General features: G+C 43.0%; 1 protein-coding gene across 1 annotated transcript in view; it reads right to left on the bottom strand.

The window, feature by feature from the left end:
- BEST1 (bestrophin 1) overlaps positions 1-19,006 on the bottom strand; it is a 45,347-nt gene extending 26,341 nt beyond the window's left edge. Inside the window, exons 1-3 of the mRNA XM_069740332.1 lie at positions 18,936-19,006; positions 16,990-17,161; positions 13,225-13,319 (exon numbers count right to left, since the gene is read on the bottom strand). Coding sequence (XP_069596433.1) covers positions 13,225-13,319; positions 16,990-17,141 — 247 coding nt within the window. The 5' untranslated portion in view covers positions 17,142-17,161; positions 18,936-19,006. The remainder of the gene's footprint in view (positions 1-13,224; positions 13,320-16,989; positions 17,162-18,935) is intronic.
- Between the last annotated feature and the right edge of the window lie 2,182 nt (positions 19,007-21,188).

The raw sequence follows: 21,188 nt of genomic DNA, 5'->3' as shown, positions 1-21,188 counted from the left end.
CACCATTTTGGAAACTAGACCCCTTAAGGAACTTATCTAGATGTGTGGTGAGCACTTTGAACCCCCAAGTGCTTCACAGAAGTTTATAACGTAGAGCCGTGAAAATAAAAAATCGCTTTTGTTTACACAAAAATGATCTTTTCGCCCACAAATTCTTATTTTCACAAGGGTAACAGGAGAAATTAGACCACTAAAGTTGTTGTGCGATTTCTCCTGAATACGTCGATACCCCATATGTGAGGGTAAACCACTGTTTGGGCGCACCGAAGAGCTTGGAAGTGAAGGAGCGCTGTTTTACTTTTTCAATGTAGAATTGGCTGGAATTGAGATTGGACGCCATGTCGCGTTTGGAGAGCCCCTGATGTGCCTAAACAGTGGAAACCCCCCACAAGTGACCTCATTTTGGAAACTAGACCCCTTAAGGAACATATCTAGATGTGTGGTGAGCACTTTGAACCCCCATGTGCTTCACAGAAGTTTATAATGTAGAGCCGTGAAAAAAAAAATCGCATTTTTTCTATAAAAATGATCTTTTTGCCCACAAATTTTTATTTTCACAAGGGTAACAGGAGAAATTAGACCACAAAAGTTGTTGTGCAATTTCTCCTGAGTACGCTGATACCCAATATGTGGGGGTAAACCACTGTTTGGGCACACCGCAGAGCTTGGAAGAGAAAGAGTGCCGTTTTACTTTTTCAATGTAGAATTGGCTGGAATTGAGATCGGACGCCATGTCGCGTTTGGAGAGCCCCTGATGTGCCTAAACAGTAGAAATCCCCCACAAGTGACCCCATTTTGGAAACTAGACCCCCCATGGAACTTATCTAGATGTGTGGTGAGAACCTTGAATGCCCAAGTGCTTCACAGAAGTTTATAATGCAGAGCCGTGAAAATAAAAAAAAAAAATTTTTTCCACAAAAAAGATTTTTAGCCCCCAAGTTTTTATTTTCACAAGGGTAACAAGAGAAATTGGACCCCAAAAGTTGTTGTCCAATTTGTCCTGAGTATGCTGGTACCCCATATGTGGGGGTAAACCACTGTTTGGGCGCACGGCAGAGCTCGTAAGGAAGGAGCGCCGTTTTGGAATGCAGACTTTGATAGAATGGTCTGCGGGTATTATGTTGCGTTTGCAGAGCCCCTGATGTACCTAACCAGTAGAAACCCTCCACAAGTGACCCCATTTTGGAAACTAGACCCCCCAAGGAACTTATCTAGATGTGTGGTGAGAACTTTGAATGCCCAAGTGCTTCACAGAAGTTTAGAATGCAGAGTCGTGAAAATAAAAAATATTTTTTTTTCCACAAAAAAGATATTGTAGCCCCCAAGTTTTTATTTTCACAAGGGTAACAGGAGAAATTGGACTGCAATAGTTGTTGTCCAATTTATCCCGAGTACGCTGATGCGCCATATGTGGGGGTAAACCACTGTTTGGGCGCACGGCAGAGCTCGGAAGGGAAGGAGCGCCTTTTTGGAATGCAGACTTTGATAGAATGGTCTGTGGGCATTATGTTGCGATTGCAGAGCCCCTGATGTACCTAAACTGTAGTAACCCCCCACAAGTGACCCCATTTTGGAAACTAGACCCCCCAAGGAACTTATCTAGATGTGTGGTGAGAACTTTGAATGCCTGTTGTGAGTTCTGTTTTTGGGCTCCCTCTGGTGGTTACTGATGGTACTGGGTGATTTGTGTTCTGCTGTCTCTGGTGTCTACCTGTTCTATTAGGATTTGGGAGTTTCCTATTTAACCGGGCTTTCTTGTCATTTCCCCGCCGGCTATCAAGGTTATCAGAGTGTTTTGTTACCTCAGCTTCTGGCTTCAGTAATCTTCAGGACAAGCTAAGTTTTGATTTTCTTGTTCCACGTTTTGCTTTATTTTTGTCTTGTCCAGCTTGCATATAATTGTCTCTTTGCTGCTGGTTGCTTTAGTGGGCTGTATTTGCTCCTCATGTTCCATGAGTTGGAACATGAGTTCAAGTAATTACAGGATGGTTTTTTGAAGGGTTTTTTGCTGACCGCGCAGTTTACTTTTGTATCCTCTGCTATCTAGTTTTAGCGGGCCTCATTTTGCTGAATCTGTTTTCATACTGTGTATGTGCCTTCCTCTCATTTCACCGTCATTATATGCGGGGGGCTGCTATTTCTGTGGGGTATTTCTCTGGAGGCAAGAGAGGTCTGTGTTTCTTCTAATAGGGGAAGTTAGATCTTCGGCTGGTGCGAGACGTCTAGGATCAACGTAGGCACGTTCCCCGGCTATTGTTATTTGTGTGTTCAGGTTTAGGGTCGCGGTCAGCTCAGGTTCCATCACCCTAGAGCTCGTTGGTGCTTGTCCTTTTGTGATTCCCTGCCATTGGAATCATGACAGTATAGCCGGCCAAAATGTTTGGGCTGAAGTAGGAGGAAAAGTAGTCTGAGGAAGTTTTTTTTTTTTTTTTTTTCTCTGAGGTTGCTGCCTAGCCTTAATTGCAGCCAGGCTGATTTTTTTTTTTCCTCCTCTTAATCCTTGAATGGCTCTGACCTTAGCTGTTTATCATGGACGTCCAGAGTTTAGCTTCCAGCTTGAATAATCTTGCTGCTAAGGTTCAAAATATACAAGATTTTGTTGTACATGCTCCTATGTCTGAACCTAGAATTCCTATTCCAGAGTTCTTTGCTGGAGATCTAGTTTTCTGAATTTTAGGAACAATTGCAAGCTGTTCCTTTCTTTGAAATCTCGCTCTTCTGGAGACCCTGCTCAGCAGGTTAAGATTATTATATCTTTCCTGCGGGGTGACCCTCAAAATTGGGCATTTGCATTGGCACCAGGGGATCCTGCGTTGCTTAATGTGGATGCGTTTTTTCTGGCATTGGGTTTGCTCTATGAGGAACCTAACCAGGAGATTCAGGCTGAAAAAGCTTTATTAGCTCTCTCTCAGGGGCAAGATGAAGCAGAAATATATTGTCAAAAATTTCGGAAATGGTCAGTGCTTACTCAGTGGAATGAGTGCGCCCTGGCTGCAAAGTTCAGAGATGGCCTTTCTGAGGCCATTAAAGATGTTATGGTGGGGTTCCCTGCGCCTACGGGTCTGAATGAGTCTATGACTATGGCTATTCAGATTGATCGGCGTTTACGGGAGCGCAAACCTGTGCACCATTTGGCGGTGTCTTCTGAACAGGCACTTGAGACAATGCAATGTGATAGAGTTCAGTCTAGAAGTGAACGGCAATACTATAGGCGGAAAAATGGGTTGTGCTTTTATTGTGGTGATTCAGCTCATGTTATATCAGCATGCTCTAAACGCACAAAAAAGGTTGATAAGTCTGTTGCCATTAGTACGTTACAGTCTAAGTTCATTCTGTCTGTGACTCTGATTTGCTCATTATCATCCATTTCCGTCGATGCCTATGTAGATTCAGGCGCTGCCCTGAGTCTTATGGATTGGTCATTTTCCAAGCGATGTGGGTTTAGTCTTGAGCCTCTGGAAGTCCCTATTCCTTTGAAGGGAATTGACTCTACACCTTTAGCTATGAATAAACCTCAGTACTGGACACAAGTGACCATGCGTATGACTCCCGTTCATCAGGAGGTGATTCGCTTCCTGGTATTGTATAATTTACATGATGTTCTAGTACTTGGTCTGCCATGGTTACAAACTCATAATCCAGTCCTTGACTGGAAAACAATGTCTGTGTTAAGCTGGGGATGTCAGGGGGTTCATGATGATGCACCTCCGATTTCTATCGCTTCATCTACTCCTTCTGAGGTTCCTGTATTTTTGTCTGATTTGCGGGATTATGTTAAGGAGTCCTTGGAAAAGGGACATATCCGTCCATCTTCGTCCCCTTTGGGAGCAGGTTTTTTTTTCGTGGCCAAAAAAGATGGGTCCTTGAGGCCTTGTATAGATTATCGTCTTTTGAATAAGATTACCGTAAAATATCAGTATCCTTTGCCTTTGTTGACTGATTTGTTTGCTCGCATTAAGGGGGCTAAATGGTTCACTAAGATTGATCTTCGGGGTGCGTATAATCTTATACGAATAAAGCAAGGTGATGAGTGGAAAACCGCATTTAATACGCCTGAGGGCCATTTTGAGTATTTGGTAATGCCTTTCGGACTTTCTAATGCTCCTTCAGTCTTCCAGTCCTTTATGCACGATATTTTCCGTGAATATCTGGATAAATTTATGATTGTGTATTTGGATGATATTTTGTTTTTTTCTGATGACTGGGAGTCTCATGTTCATCAGGTCAGGAAGGTGTTTCAGGTCCTGCGGGCTAATTCCTTGTTTGTACAGGGCTCAAAGTGTCTCTTTGGAGTCCAGAAGATTTCTTTCTTGGGGTATATTTTTTCCCCTTCTACTATTGAGATGGATCCCGTCAAGGTTCGGGCTATTTGTGACTGGACGCAGCCTGCATCTCTTAAGAGTCTGCAGAAGTTCTTAGGCTTTGCTAATTTCTATCGTCGTTTTATAACTAATTTTTCTAGTGTTGTTAAGCCTTTGACGGATTTGACTAAGAAGGGTGCTGATGTTGCTGATTGGTCTCCTGCGGCTGTGGAGGCCTTTCGGGAACTTAAATGCCGGTTTTCTTCTGCTCCTGTGTTGCGTCAGCCTGATGTTTCGCTTCCTTTCCAAGTTGAGGTTGCTGCTTCCGAGATTGGAGCGGGGGCGGTTTTGTCACAGAGAAGCTCCGATTGCTCGGTGATGAAGCCATGTGCGTTCTTTTCTAGAAAATTTTCGCCCGCTGAGCGGAATTATGATGTGGGTAATCGGGAACTTTTGGCCATGAAGTGGGCATTTGAGGAGTGGCGTCATTGGCTGGAGGGTGCTAGACATCGTGTGGTGGTCTTGACTGATCACAAAAATCTGATTTACCTTGAGTCTGCCAGGCGTCTGAATCCTAGACAGGCTCGTTGGTCACTGTTTTTCTCTCGTTTCAATTTTGTGGTTTCATACCTGCCAGGTTCAAAGAATGTGAAGGCGGATGCTCTTTCTAGGAGTTTTGTGCCTGACTCCCCTGGAAATTCTGAGCCCACTGGTATCCTTAGGGATGGGGTGATTTTGTCGGCCGTCTTCCCAGACTTGCGACGTGCTTTGCAGGAGTTTCAGGCGGGTAAACCTGATCGTTGTCCGCCTGAGAGACTGTTTGTTCCGGATAGTTGGACCAGTAGAGTCATCTCCGAGGTCCATTCTTCTGCGTTGGCAGGTCATCCTGGAATATTTGGTACTAGAGACTTGGTGGCCAGGTCTTTTTGGTGGCCTTCCTTGTCGAGGGATGTGCGTTCTTTTGTGCAGTCTTGTGAGGTTTGTGCTCGGGCTAAGCCTTGCTGTTCTCGAGCCAGTGGATTGTTGTCACCTTTGCCTATCCCGAAGAGGCCTTGGACGCACATTTCCATGGACTTTATTTCGGATCTCCCTGTCTCTCAAAAAATGTCTGTCATCTGGGTTGTGTGTGACCGCTTTTCTAAAATGGTTCATCTTGTACCCTTGCCTAAGTTGCCTTCCTCCTCTGAGTTGGTCCCTCTGTTTTTCCAGAACGTGGTTCGTTTGCATGGGATTCCGGAGAACATTGTTTCTGACAGGGGATCCCAGTTTGTGTCTAGATTTTGGCGGACGTTCTGTGCTAAGATGGGCATTGATTTGTCCTTTTCGTCTGCATTCCATCCTCAGACGAATGGCCAGACGGAGCGAACTAATCAGACCTTGGAAACTTATTTGAGGTGTTTTGTTTCTGCTGATCAGGATGACTGGGTTACCTTTTTGCCGCTGGCCGAGTTTGCCCTTAATAATCGGGCTAGTTCTGCTACCTTGGTTTCTCCTTTCTTTTGTAATTCGGGGTTTCATCCTCGTTTTTCCTCTGGTCAGGTGGAGCCTTCTGATTATCCTGGAGTGGACATGGTGGTGGATGGGTTGCATCGGATTTGGAGTCATGTGGTGGACAATTTGAAGTTGTCCCAGGAGAAGGCTCAGCAGTTTGCTAATCGCCGTCGCCGCGTGGGTCCTCGACTTCGTGTTGGGGACTTGGTGTGGTTGTCTTCTCATTTTGTTCCTATGAAGGTCTCTTCTCCTAAGTTCAAGCCTCGGTTCATCGGTCCTTATAGGATCTTGGAAATTCTTAACCCTGTGTCGTTTCGTTTGGATCTCCCGGCATCGTTTGCTATTCATAATGTGCTCCATCGGTCGTTGTTGCGGAGGTATGAGGTACCTGTTGTTCCTTCGCTTGAGCCTCCTGCTCCGGTGCTGGTGGAGGGAGAATTGGAGTATGTTGTGGAGAAGATCTTGGATTCTCGTGTTTCCAGACGGAAACTCCAATATTTGGTCAAGTGGAAGGGTTATGGTCAGGAGGATAATTCTTGGGTGGTTGCCTCTGATGTTCATGCTGATGATTTGGTCCACGCTTTTCATAGGGCTCATCCTGGTCGCCCTGGTGGTTCTCGTGAGGGTTCGGTGACCCCTCCTCAAGGGGGGGGTACTGTTGTGAGTTCTGTTTTTGGGCTCCCTCTGGTGGTTACTGATGGTACTGGGTGATTTGTGTTCTGCTGTCTCTGGTGTCCACCTGTTCTATTAGGATTTGGGAGTTTCCTATTTAACCGGGCTTTCTTGTCATTTCCACGCCGGCTATCAAGGTTATCAGAGTGTTTTGTTACCTCAGCTTCTGGCTTCAGTAATCTTCAGGACAAGCTAAGTTTTGATTTTCTTGTTCCACGTTTTGCTTTATTTTTGTCTTGTCCAGCTTGCATATAATTGTCTCTTTGCTGCTGGTTGCTTTAGTGGGCTGTATTTGCTCCTCATGTTCCATGAGTTGGAACATGAGTTCAAGTAATTACAGGATGGTTTTTTGAAGGGTTTTTTGCTGACCGCGCAGTTTACTTTTGTATCCTCTGCTATCTAGTTTTAGCGGGCCTCATTTTGCTGAATCTGTTTTCATACTGTGTATGTGCCTTCCTCTCATTTCACCGTCATTATATGCGGGGGGCTGCTATTTCTGTGGGGTATTTCTCTGGAGGCAAGAGAGGTCTGTGTTTCTTCTAATAGGGGAAGTTAGATCTTCGGCTGGTGCGAGACGTCTAGGATCAACGTAGGCACGTTCCCCGGCTATTGTTATTTGTGTGTTCAGGTTTAGGGTCGCGGTCAGCTCAGGTTCCATCACCCTAGAGCTCGTTGGTGCTTGTCCTTTTGTGATTCCCTGCCATTGGAATCATGACAAATGCCCAAGTGCTTCACAGAAGTTTAGAATGCAGAGTCGTGAAAATAAAAAATATTTTTTTTTTCACAAAAAAGATATTGTAGCACCCAAGTTTTTATTTTCACAAGGGTAACAAGAGAAATTGGACCCCAGAAGTTGTTGTCCAATTTATCCCGAGTACGCTGATGCCCCATATGTGGGGGTAACCCACTGTTTGGGCGCACGGCAGAGCTCAGAAGGGAGGGAGCACCATTTGACTTTTTGAGCGCAAAATTGGCTGTCGTGTTTGGAGACCCCCTGATGTACCTAAACAGTGGAAACCCCCCAATTCTAGCTCCAACCCTAACCCCAACACACCCCTAACCCTAATCCCAACCTGATCCATAATCCTAATCACTAACCCTAACCATAATCACAACCCTTACCCCAAAACAACCCTAATGTCAACCCTAACCATAACCCTAATCAAAACCCTAAATCCAACACACCCCTAATCCTAATCTCAACCCTAACCTCAAACCTAACCCTAATCCCAATACACCCCTAATCACAACCCTAACCTTAACCCTAATCCCAAACCTAACCCTAATCCCAAGCGTAACCCTAATACCAACCCTAATCCAAACCCTAACCCTAATCCCAGCTCTAACCCTAACTTTAGCCCCAACCCTAACCCTAGCCCTAAGGCTACTTTCACACTTGCGTCGTTTGGCATCCGTCGCAATCCGTCGTTTTGGACAAGAAACGGATCCTGCAAATGTGCCCGCAGGATGCGTTTTTTGCCCATAGACTTGTATTGCCGACGGATCGTGACGGATGGCCACACGTCGCGTCCGTCGTGCACTGGATTAGTTGTGTTTTAGCGGACCGTCGGCACAAAAAAACGTTCAATGAAACGTTTTTTTGTACGTCGCATCCGCCATTTCTGACCGCACATGCGTGGCCGTAACTCCGCCCCCTCCTCCCCAGGACATAGATTGGGCAGCAGATGCGTTGAAAAACTACAGCTGCTGCCCACGTTGTGCACAATTTTCACAACGTGCGTCGGTATGTCGGGCCGACGCATTGCGACGGCCCCGTACCGACGTAAGTGTGAAAGAAGCCTAACCCTAAATTTAGCGCCAACCCTAACCCTAAATTTAGCCCCAACCCTAACCCTAAATTTAGCCCCAACCCTAGCCCTAACCCTAACCCTAGCCCTAACCCTAGCCCTAACCCTACCCCTAACCCTACCCTTAACCCTACCCCTACCCCTAACCCTACCCCTAACCCTACCCCTAACCCTACCCTACCCCTAACCCTAACCCTAACCCTACCCCTAACCCTAATTTTAGCCCCAACTGCTGTTCTCCTGCCGGCCGGCAGATGGAGACAGATGGCGGGCGCACTGCGCATGCGCCCGCCATTTTCTTCTGCCGGCGGCCAGGAGGAGCAGCAAGAGGATCCAGGGACACAGGTGAGTATTGTAGGGTCCCTGAATCCCCCTATTTCTCTGTCCTCTGATGTGCGATCACATCAGAGGACAGAGAATTACACTTTACTTTTTTTTTTTGCGGTCGCCGGTAAACAGTTAATTACCGGCGATCGCAAAACAGGGGTCGGTAAAACCGACCCCGATCATGCTCTTTGGGGTCTCGGCTACCCCCGGCAGCCGAGACCCCAAAGATTCTCGCGGGGCCGGCCGGCGGGCGCACTGCGCATGCGCCCGCCATTTTTAAGATGGCGGCGCCCACCGGGAGCCACGAGGAGCATCGGGGGAGCTAGGTGAGTATTGGGGGGCCACCTGGGACCCCTTTTCTCTGTCCTCCGATGTGCGATCACATCGGAGGACATAGAAATTAAAAAGAGATCGCGTTTTTTTGTTTTTTTTTGCGATCGCCGGTAAACGGTTAATTACCGGCGATCGCAAATGCGGGGTGGGTTAAAAACCCCCCTAATCATGTTCTCTGGGGTCTCGGCTACCCTCGGCAGCCGAGACCCCGGAGAAAATCGGCCTCTGGGGGGCGCTATTCACTTTTTCCACAGCGCCGTTAATTAACGGCGCTGTGGTTTAAGTACCCTTAGCGGCCGCCGTTAAAAGGCGTATCGGCGGTCGCTAAGGGGTTAAGAATGGTAAATCTAGAAAATTGGAACTGCATTACTATCAAAGAAACTAGGTAAGTGCTACATTATGTTGACATGGAATTTTGCAAAATTGGAACTGCAATATTGCTATAGGAAAGTTTACAGTAAATTTTCTTAGAATTGTTCACAGTTCAGGACTCTGACACATGGTAAGGTTTTTAATATTAGATAGTGTAGGACCATCCCCATCAGGGTCACCTTGCCGTGGTGGGATGGCTTTTACGCTATTTTTGATCAAAAACAGTGTCACTAAGAATCCTATGTTATTTAAATGCACTTTTGCTTTTTACTTATTTAGTTACAGCAGGGTTTATCTTCATTTTGTTTTTTTGTAGGTTTTGTATGATCTATGGTCAATGTGAACATGCGTTTATGTATTTATGTGTCGCATACTGTATATACCAACTTAAACCAAGCTCAATTTTTGTGTTTTTAAATCTATTGTGGTGTATCCCAACAATGCCAACAATATTTTAATGATTAAATAAAGACTTTACAGTTTTTAACTGAAACTGGATCTTTACCTTTTTTTTGCATAAAAATAAACATACTTGATATAGTCATGTCCATAAAAGTACTATCCATCAAAATGTAAAACATATTTAAACAGTACATTAAATGTCGAAAAGGAAAAAAAATTGAAATGCCAGAATTGACGGTTTTTGGTCTCCACACTTCCCCAAAAAACGCACTAAAAATTGGTCAAATGTCATGTATTCTAGAACGGCATCAATTAAAGTCTTAGCTTGGCATATAAAAAGTAATTAATAGTGATGAGCCAATATACTCGGTGCTTGGGTTTTCTCGAGCACACTCGGGTGGTCTCCAAGTATTTATGACTACTCGGAGATTCAGTTTTCATTGCCGCAGCTGAATGATTTACAGCTACTAGCCAGGCTAAGTACATGTGGGGGTTGCCTGGTTGCTAGGCAACCCCCACATGTATTCAAGCTGGCTAACAGATGTAAATCATTCAGCTGCGGCAATGAAAACTAAATCTCCAAGCAGTCATAAATACTCGGAGACCACCCGAGCGTGCTCGGGAAAATCCAAGCAACGAGTATATTCGCTCATCACTAGTAATTAATCAAACAGGTCCATTGACGCAAAAATTAAAGTTACAGATATCAAAAAATGGGGATACAATGGTGATACAATATTTAAGATCCTAATATGTGGCCATATACCTATGATAATGATCAGTTGTATAAATGATCCCACCAGTAAAAATGGAAAGGAACAGGGTGGGATAGAATTTCAACCATCCACATAAAATACAGTATAAGTAGTTTTAGCTGACCACCACCAAAATGTTCCACTGGAGGTTACCCAGCAAAAGAAAACTCCTTATATAAAGATATGTAACTCCTAAATACACATCCACTAGAAAGTATAGCCAGCAAGGAAGTGCAGAGAAGGGATACTACAAAAAGCTCAGCCCAGAACGTGGGCAAACAAACATGGGAAAATGGAAAACAAAGAAAGGAGAAGGACAAAGTAACAATCAGTATTTGGGGAGAAAAGAAAAGAGCCATAACTCAACAGGCAGAAGACCTGACCACAAAGCAACAGGTCACAGAATCAAATCCCTAAACCGAGCCATGAGAACTCACCAAATTAAATCCCCAAACTGAGACTTGAGAACTATAAAGGGGTTGTTTAAGGATGATATACTTGTCCATACACCATATTATGGCATTTGATTTAAGTGCTTTTTATTGCCACACCTGGTAAATATGAGCAATAGTACATTCATTTTTTACTGGAACCTAAGCAAAAAATACACAAAACTAGTAGTCTGGACTTGTAAATATTCTTTCTTGCAGGACGGCATTGTTGAACATAGCTAAGAACTTTTAATCTGGATTATAAACCTGCTTAAACCTCTCATGCATGTGAAGGCAGCAGTGTTTACCAGTGGCCATAGTTCGTTTATGCAACTTTTTAATGACTTCTACTTGTGTGATGAGTATAATGCATGCAATGGTGGGGTTAGAAGGGAGCTCAATATGTATGGAAAAGCAATAATCGGATCACAGTGAACACGAGGATTACTTATAAACTTGTACAACTAAATAAGTAAGTACTATTTACATTCCACATATGTAAAAGGCAGCTTTAGTATTGTCAAGGGCTCAAACCTATAGCAAATGTATTATCGTTTCCAAGTTTCGGCAATTTATGAGGAACTTCTAGTGTTAAGTCAACCATAAAGGGGTCATCTATTTTTCTTTCTTTGGAAGCACACTGATTCTTTGCTTCCCAGGTTCCTGCTTGCTAGGGGAAGGGGAGACTTGCTCTTCTGAGGGTAGACAGTTCAGTCCCATGGTATGGTTGCACCCCTTGGTGCCCTTCCAATGCTGCAAGCAAAGACAGCTTTGCCTATGCAGCATCCGGCCAGCTTCAGAGCTGCAAATGCAACATATGTAGCAAATAGCTTGCGAGCTTGGTTTCTTTTCTTTTGAAACTGGCCACATCTAATGGTGGCCTGGTAATGAAGTAAACTATACAACTAATAATCTGTACTTTTTGAGAACAGAGATAATCTTTAATAAGAGGTAAAATGCAAAGTTACAGAGCCTGGATAAAGTATTCATAGCCAGTGAAATTTTCCACATTTTTTCACTTTACACCCACAAACTTTTTGGGCTAAATGCAAAATGCTATGTGAGGCAGAAAACTATAATTGCACATCACATTGAAAACACCATCCCCACTGTCAAACATGGTGGTGCAGCATCATGCTGTCAGGAAGCTTTTCTTCAGCAGGGACAAGGAGGCTGGTCAGAATTGATGTTGAGATGGATGGATCTAAATACAGGTCAATCCTGAAGGACAGCCTGTTAGAGGTTGCAAAAGACTTGAGACTAGAGCATAGGTTCACATTCCAGCAGGATAATAATGCTAAACATACTACCAGGGCTGCAATGTAATAGTTTAGATCAAAGCATACTCGTGTGTGAATGGCTTAGTCACAGCCAAACCTAAATACCCTTGAGAATCTGTGGCAAGACTTGGAAATTGCTGTTCATAGACACTTCCATCCAATCTCATGCAAAGTAGAATTGGCAAAAATTTCAGCCTCTAGATATGCAAAGCTGGTAGACATAAATCCTATAAGACAGCAGCAGTAATTAAAGTGAAAAGTGACCCTGCAAAGTATGGAACTCAGGGGGCTGAATACAAATGTACAACACAATTTTCAGATTTATATTTTTAAAATATTTAAACAATCATGTATCATTTCCTTTACACTTCACAAATAATTGCTACTTTGTGTTGGTCTATTACATAAAATCCCAATAAAATACAAGTTTCTGGGTGTAAGGTGGAAAAATGTTTAAAAGTTTATGGGGTATGAATACTTGTTCAAGACTCTGTACTTCTTTGTAGAATTACTTTGCCAGCTTCCCATTTCAGAAGTTAGGATGACCACTTACAACGTTTTTGGCCTTATAGGTTTTAAAATTATTGCAAGTATGGCAATTAATTTACTACCTTATTACATTAAAGGAAGGTAATAAACAAATGTTTAATAATTGATGGCTGATCATTAAGATAATGGGGGCCTGTCACTGTCAGATTTTGGGTCTGTCACTGAAGCCTCATCATTGTTTGCATCAGAACTTACACTATGGGTACCAAGGCGTGTAAGGAGGGGCATAGATTGAGGGAAGGACATGGCATGAAAAAGAGGGGGGCATCATCAAGATACTAAGTTTTCCTCGGCTTGCTTGGCATGCTTCAATCACACAAGTCTCCCAGATGCTCATCAGTAAAATTTGATAAGTATGGCCAAAGTGAACAATTCCAGTGGAAAATGGTTGGTCATTTGTCAAATGTTAATCAGTAACATTTCTGGCATGTAGCAATCTTTAAAATATCTGCATTAGGTCTTATGATATATGATTAATTCTTTGAAAATCCCATTAGTCTTACCTAGAACGAATGACACTGGGATCAGCTCTGCGTAGTTGTTACAGTACAAGGCCAGCTTCTCAAAGTGAGTTCTCTGCTGCTCATTAAGAAGGAGCCTGCAGGGCAGACATAAGGGAGACAGCTATATGAGCAGTGTTATAGTTAGGAATCATTCATCAGCAATGGGAAAACAAGAACCAGCAAAATCTAAAAGATTATAAACTTTCACTACACTAAAACCTAATCACAGTCTGAAATTACAGCTTATAGAAAAACCTGGCTTGTGCTAAAGTAAATTCTCTCAACCCCTAATTAAAGCATTTACACAGGTATATATGGAAAAATACATAAAACTTATAGAATTTAGTGGTTTAGTTGGCCGAAAAAACATTTATTTTATATGTAAATGTGTGGGGCTTCAGTGCACCCTTGGCATGCCCCAGAGCTCAGTGCAGCCTTGGCATGGGCAAGTGCTCAGTGCACCCTTGGCATGGCCCAGAGCTCAGTACACCCTTGGCATGGCCCAGAGCTCAGTGCACCCTTGGCATGGCCCAGAGCTCAGTACACCCTTGGCATGGCCCAGAGCTCAGTGCACCCTTGGCATGGCCAAGAGCTCAGTGCACCCTTGGCATGGGCAAGTGCTCAGTGCACCCTTGGCATGTCCAAGAGCTCAGTGCACCCTTGGCCTGACCAAGAGCTCAGTGCACCCTTGGCATGTCCAAGAGCTCAGTGCACCCTTGGCATGGGCAAGTGCTCAGTGCACCCTTGGCATGGCCCAGAGCTCAATGCACCCTTAGCATGGCCCAGAGCTCTGCACCCTTGGCATGCCCAGAGCTCAGTACACTGTTGGCATGGCCAGAGCTCAGTACACCGTTGGCATGGGCAAGAGCTCAGTGCAGCCTTGACATGGCCAAGAGCTGAGTGACCCATTACTCACCCTCAATTTGCATACTGAGCTCTTTGTCGTATTTTGGTTGACGGTGCTCAAATGAACACTGCCTGAACTCAATCAGCAGCTCTTTACTTTTGCATGGACACTATAGGAGCCCAGCCACACTCACACAGTGTCAGTGCTCGCTCTCATTACTTTTTTCTGTCTGTGGCTGCCACTTGATACTTTACTATAGACAGGAGCCAGTGATGGGAGCTGTAGTGACACTATGTGAACATGGCTGGGCTCCTGCCTTGTCAATGCAGTTGTACACAGCCACATATTGAGTTCAGGTGGGGCTCGCTTGAGCACAGTCAATTAAGATATGACAAGTGTTCGGCATGCAAATTGATGAGGTGTAATGGTGTACTGTGCTCTTGGGCACTCTAAAAGCACCAATACATATTAGACTAATGTCAGCTGAACTTGCTGATATTGACGGGTTCGATCAACAGTCTGATTTATATGCAACACCGGCCGACTGATGGTTGGGAAACATGTCGATCGGCATGTCTGATTTCGGACTGTTGACCTACTGACATATCAGTAAATGGTTTTCTCATAGAGAACACAGGAGCACTAAGCCGAGTAAGTGCTCCTGTGTTTGGGAGACATGGGCAAGATTGCTTTTGGCCGAATGATCAGCCGAAGCATTGCCGACAGCCATCTAATGTGTATAACCAGATTTAGGGTGCACCGAAGCCCCTCATTTGCAAACAAAATAGTTTTTTCCTGTCACCTAAATGAGTAAAATGTATACTACAGGTCCATAAACAGTTTGGCACAGTCAGCACCAACTGCAAACTATCAGTGTGTAGATTACACACATACAAGGAGGATAGTAACACCCTATAAAGAATACCAGAGGAATGGCACAAAACACAGGTCTACGGAGTAATGCCCTCGAATATTTTCCATTTAGTGCATGTGATGTATATGAAACACATAAGACAGGAGAGACGACAGGTTCTCTTTTAGCTTTATTATGGTACAACCCTTACAGTAATGTTGAAATTCATGGTCCATTTCCACATACAGATGTAAACTATGTAGCGGTGACTTGACGGTGACTCATTGACTGAACTTTAGAGATTACGAAGTTTAGAATAGATTGGTCATCTGTTGTCTTCCGTGTTACTAATCCTAATTATTACATAGCTACTAATTTATGAAGATGTAAAGGTTAACGTACAAACAATGGAAAACTGTGATTTGATTTTGGGTAAAAGGTCTGTTGAGTCCAAAAATTAAAGCTGGCCATAAACATTAATTATTCTGCATATCACTGGCAGATCCAGCTGCCAATCAGCTGTCAGCTTAAATGGCCGTCAGGTGAATGATGGAATCGGACAATTGTTTTGCCGGCAGTTATCTCCGCCATCCCTAGAGAACAAAAGGATCAGCAGTCCAAAACAAGGCATGCTAGATCCTTATCCCCCCCTGACAATTATCTGTCCGAGGTCCACATTTATAGTGTACTGTCAATTCAACACACAGAACTTGGGATGAAAAGTAAATAAATTGTAATAGTAAAGGTACCTTCACACTCAGCGACGCTGCAGCGATACCGACAACGATGCCGATCGCTGCAGCGTCGCTGTTAAGTCGTTAAATGTAAAAAATATTAGTTAACGTGATTCTGTCTGTTAAGTGGCTTCGGTGTGAATGTGCACCTACACATTACACTAATTTATTTGGTATTGTTTGAGTTTTTTTGTACTCTATACCAACAGGGTCGTGGCTCTCTCTTTTTGGGTTGGGCCTTTTGTCTATATAGCTTCCCAGGTGTCAGAATAGTCGGGTTTAGGTCATCCTCTGCCCCCATCTATTTTGACATTTGCTGACAAATAATGAGGTGAACTACAAGAGTTAGGGTCCATACCAATCGGGTACACCTTGTCGTGGTGGGATGGCTTTTAGCCTTTTTGATCAAAATAGTGTCAGCTAAGTACAATATGTTATTCACATGTACTATTACCATTTAATTACTTATTTCAGGGTATTTGCTCATTGTTTTTATCATAGGCACTGTCTGTTCATGGCCACAGTGTGAATGTGAACCTACACATTACACTTATACCAATATAGTATATACCGATATATACTCAACCACTGAGGACTCTCAATTCTAAATATTTGTCTTCACTTATACCAATATATATTCCTGCTCATTTGTTTGGATTTGTTGACTAAAAACATATGTATTGGTGGGTTTGGTTGGCGTTAAGGTACCGTTACACTAAGCGACGCTGCAGCGATATAGACAACGAGCAGATCGCTGCAGCGTCGCTGTTTAGGTCGCTGTAGAGACGTCAAACACGGCAACACCAGAACGATGCAGGAGCGATCCAGTGACGTAACGGCGACTCACTTATCGTTCTCACTGGTTGTTAGCTCCATGAAAAAACCATTGCAGGCATCGTTGCTTTTGCTGTCAAACATCACGAATCACGCCGACCTGACGACGAAATAAAGTTCTGGACTTCTAGCTCCGACCAGCGATGGCACAGCGGGATCCAGATCGCTGCTGCGTGTCAAACACAACGAGATCACTATCCAGGACGCTGCAACGTCACGGATCGTTGTTGTTCTCGTTCTAAAGTTGCTCAGTGTGAAGGTACCTTTAGGCTAATGAGTAAGTGGCCTTTAGAAACACATGCCATTAGTCCTGTGGGTATGACAACCACAGACCTCACATGCACTTTTCACCAAATTTAGCGAGATCTGTCAGTGATGTAAACCCTATAAAACAGTCAGGAGTAACTGTTGACTTGGCTCCCGGACCCATTTTCCTCCTCAATAAACATAAGTAGTAGTAACATAAACTAGGTTAAACGTACTATCTAGTGTAGTACCTGTAGGTGACGCTGATGATGAAGTAGAAGCCGACAAAAATAAGGAACTCTTGGTAGAGTAATTTGTAGATACTACCTCGCCATCGGAGAAGTAACCTGGAGAACGTCCCCAGCTTGGCATCTGCCACACGATTGCTGTAGGTGACCGTCATCTCTTCAGGTGCTGATACATCTTGTACAGATAAGAAAAGCATAACACAGATAACATGGTCTGGTACATACAACTATTTTTCATTGTTTCTTGGACTTGACTAGATAGGTCATTATCAGATTGGTGAGGATCCAACTCATGACACCTCCACTAATCAACTGATTGAAAGGGATTCAGCCAACCAGAATTAGCACATTGTGTAGGGTCTGTAAATGGTAGGGCACATTTTCACCCACAAAAGTCAATGGGAAAGAGTTGGCAGTGGCATTCTTTGCCTTTACACAATATGGCACCTTCAATCAGCAGATTGGGATATTTGCCGGGAGTTGGATGCCCAATAATCTGATATAGATGACCTATTCCTGGAAAATTCCATCACCGTTATATCTTAGCCATACGAGTGTATGTAAAAAAGATATCACACGAAAAAGGTAACACAAAATACTTGCTTATAATACGTCCTAAAAAGATGGGTTGACCTGGTGTTTGTGTATTTAGGTGATCATATGTTTTACTAACAGAAATAAATTAAGATCCTCTAAAGAGGAAGGAATTTAAGTAAACAGCATAGCTAGGCTGAAGAAGAACCAGGAAGGGGAGAAGAAGAAAACTCTTTCTAAAGTTTTTTTGTGTGTGTTTTGGAATATGAGATCTTCCCAAACAACAGATGCCATTGATCTAAGCTGCCATAAAACACACATCCTCTGATGTATCGGGAGACAATACAGAATCCTATCTCTCCACAATGACTGACCCAGGAAAGTTTTTAAAAATAACAAATAAAAAGCTAACTCTGATCCCAGCTGTTTACCCCTTAGATGCAGAGGTCAAAAGTGAATGCAGCAAGTAAGACGTTTGACAGTGCAAAAGACTCCCTCTGTCACCCCAGCAGTGCTGTCAGTTCTAACTGTTGCAAAAAAATATTGTATTTTTCAATTTATGGCTTGATAAAGTATGTTTGTGGCTGCCCTATACATGTTTTGAATAATAAAGAAGCTAACTGAGGAACTTCTTTGGCGCCTTGGATATTTCTTGTTGGATCAACAGGAAATGTGGCGATGAGTTGTCTTAAGACAGCATGGAGCTAAGTGAGTGGTCCACAGGAACCTTCTACTACAACTAACTATTCCAGAGTATTATGTAAGTGATCAAACAATTAATATATATAAATATATATAAAAAGCTTCCTGATCATAAAAAAGTAAAACATATCTTTTATTTACTTGAAAATATATATTTATAAAAACTGTAATTAAATAAATATAAAGTACAGTCACAATTTACAATGACTCCTAAAAATGTCCATAAAAAGCGAATAAAAGTGAAACTATAACTTATAGGGGCTCTAAAATTACGGTAAAATAACAACATCCCATCCTGCAGAAAAAACACCATCCAAATTGGGGTACAAAGATATTTACAGAGCAGGTTTTTTTCTATCCATAAATTAAACCTTCTCCTTGGGTGGCCAACTACTTTACCTAACCTTTGTCCTAGCCATTGCGTTACCTAATGGATTCATACATAAATCAATAAATACATTCAAAGAAAAAGACTTCTGTTGTGGAATATGAAGACTTTTCATGAGACAAGATCGTCTTATTAACAATCATCTTTACCAATCCATAGAGAGGTAAGAAAAGATGAGGAAAGAGAATATTGAAGATCGTGGGATCATCATTTATACGGCTTACTTTCTATGAGACTGAAGTAGATGATTGTTTGTTGATTTCTGTCTATCTGAGCTTGAATGACAGATACTCTTATATCCAGTGGTAAGTCCCATGTCACTTACCAGTCACCACTCAGACTCCATGTCCTACTTGTTCCTATCTTCACCCATTGAGCTCTGTAGCAAAAATAACCAAATCTGTTCTGTGGTCCTGTGATCCCATAATCTGCTCTTACAGTATTCACTTTGTTGTCCCTATAACTAACCACCCCCATCCCACAGTTACAGCGCTCAGTTGTGGGCTTATTGTACGAGCTCCTGGCACTGCTTTCTCTGGTCGAACATAAACTGTTTGCTTTTTAAATCTTTTCCTGTTTGGATTTTCATGGAGATTAATGGTGACAGAGTTACAAACTTCATAATATGTGAGGTAGGCCTGAGATGTCCTAATGGCATAATAGAGTGCTGAAAATAATAGTCATATGCACGCCATTAGGTCTTGGAACCCACATAGTGGATCAGCAAATGAAAATCCACTTCACAAGATGCATTTTGTACTCCCGTACTCCTTGGTTTTACACATTGGCAGCAAGGCTAGCCCTGCTGCATAGTCAGTCATATGCCCCCCATTAGGCCTTGGAACCCAAATACTGGATGGACCCATGAAAATCCACTCGTATTTTTTAATGGTATGATGGTTCCCTCTTTGCAGAATTATTTACAGGAGAATTTGGCAATTGTGTTTGCCATGTTTTTAACACTAAGGTTCAGATTTGGCTTTAAAAAAGGCTAATCCTTGCAATACAAAGCAATTTCATTGCAAACTACAATATTCAAGGAATATTAAGATTGAGTAGTGTGAGTGCGTACATTTTTGTATATGTTAACAATAACATACAAAGGTTAATAAGTACATATAAGGATTACATAAATATACTGATTACTTATATATATGAAGATTAACTTCATACAGTCTACTTACATCATCACCAAGAGGCTTTTAAATATCATCCATCTGGAATATCAGAGAAGCAACACCAAGATAGAGAACCCCTGGGAGATTACCTTACTGCATGGGCGTCCCCAATTATGCAGGTATCAGCACACTGTACATGTACAGGTACCCCAGTTTTGGCATCTGTCTTAGTCATGTTTCTCTGGTCTTATATAGTGATTTACACTATGTAGTAACTCTAGTTTCACCTAGACCTTCAAGTGGCCACTTTTCATGGTTGGATGAAACTGAGATATCATGGACTGATCAGACGAGGGGCCATAAACCACTAGAAAATAAAAGACACAAGGATTTAGATCAAACCACCACAGGCAGAGTTTCAGTAAACCTTAATATTTTACAATGACAAACAGCAAACATATAGAGGCTTCGAACTGTTTGTGAAGTGATTAAACAAACATTTATCAAGATTGTGTCACTATGAGCATTGTCTGTCGCATCTGTAAATGTTTTACAAGACATGCAGCTATGTGATTGTCTGAATGCATTCGGTGTAGAGTATTTCAATCTTGTTTACAAATCGCCATTTGTATATTCACCATTTGTACATTTAAGGCAGCTAAAGTTATGGCTCTCAAGGAGAGAAACTAATATAGTCAATTCCCCAATGTGTTGTCCTTTTTTTAAAAATAAAAAGAGTGCCATCACAGCACCCTGGGCCAAAAGACACCGTACAGACCACGTTCACCCTGTGATATAGTGATTCTGAATGAGGAGGATAAGGAGGAGCATAAGAACAAACAAACCAAATCCGGAAGCGTAAACCCATGTGTGGTTGTGAAGAGGTGCATGAGAATACACCTCCCCAAAAGAGAGAATGTATTTGAGGTTATATTTTGATGTTTTCACTTGGTAGTGTACAGAAGTCTTTCCCAATCCAGGCCTTGTTCATTTTTATAAGAGTCAGCCTGTCAGCATTTTCAGTTGACAGGCGGATGCGCTTACCTGTTATAATTCCACCAGCGGCACTAAAAACCCTCTCTGACAGAACGCTAGCAGCAGGGCAGGCCAAGACCTCCAAGGCGTAGAGAGACAGTTCATGCCACATGTCCAGCTTGGATACTCAATAATTAAAAGGCACAGAGGAATCACGGAGGGCATTTGCACGATCAGCAAGGTACTCCCTCACCATCTTCCCAAACATTGCACTTCTTGTGACAGCACCCCTTGCCTCTGTGCCGCCATGATGGGAGGGTCTGAGAAAACTGTCCCAGAACTTGGCCATTGTTCCCCTGCCTGAGCTGGATTGTACTTCTGTCTCTCTTGCTTGGAGTCCTTGGTTGTACAACAAACTCTGACGTCTGCTGCCAGCTTTCTCACATGGGAATTTTCTAAGTAATTCCGCTACAAGGGCCCTGTGG

Source organism: Ranitomeya imitator, chromosome 9 (genome assembly GCF_032444005.1).
Source record: "Ranitomeya imitator isolate aRanImi1 chromosome 9, aRanImi1.pri, whole genome shotgun sequence".
In the NCBI taxonomy this organism is placed as follows: domain Eukaryota; kingdom Metazoa; phylum Chordata; class Amphibia; order Anura; family Dendrobatidae; genus Ranitomeya; species Ranitomeya imitator.
Note: the sequence above shows the minus strand (reverse complement) of the source record. Positions and strands in the feature narration are given on the sequence as shown.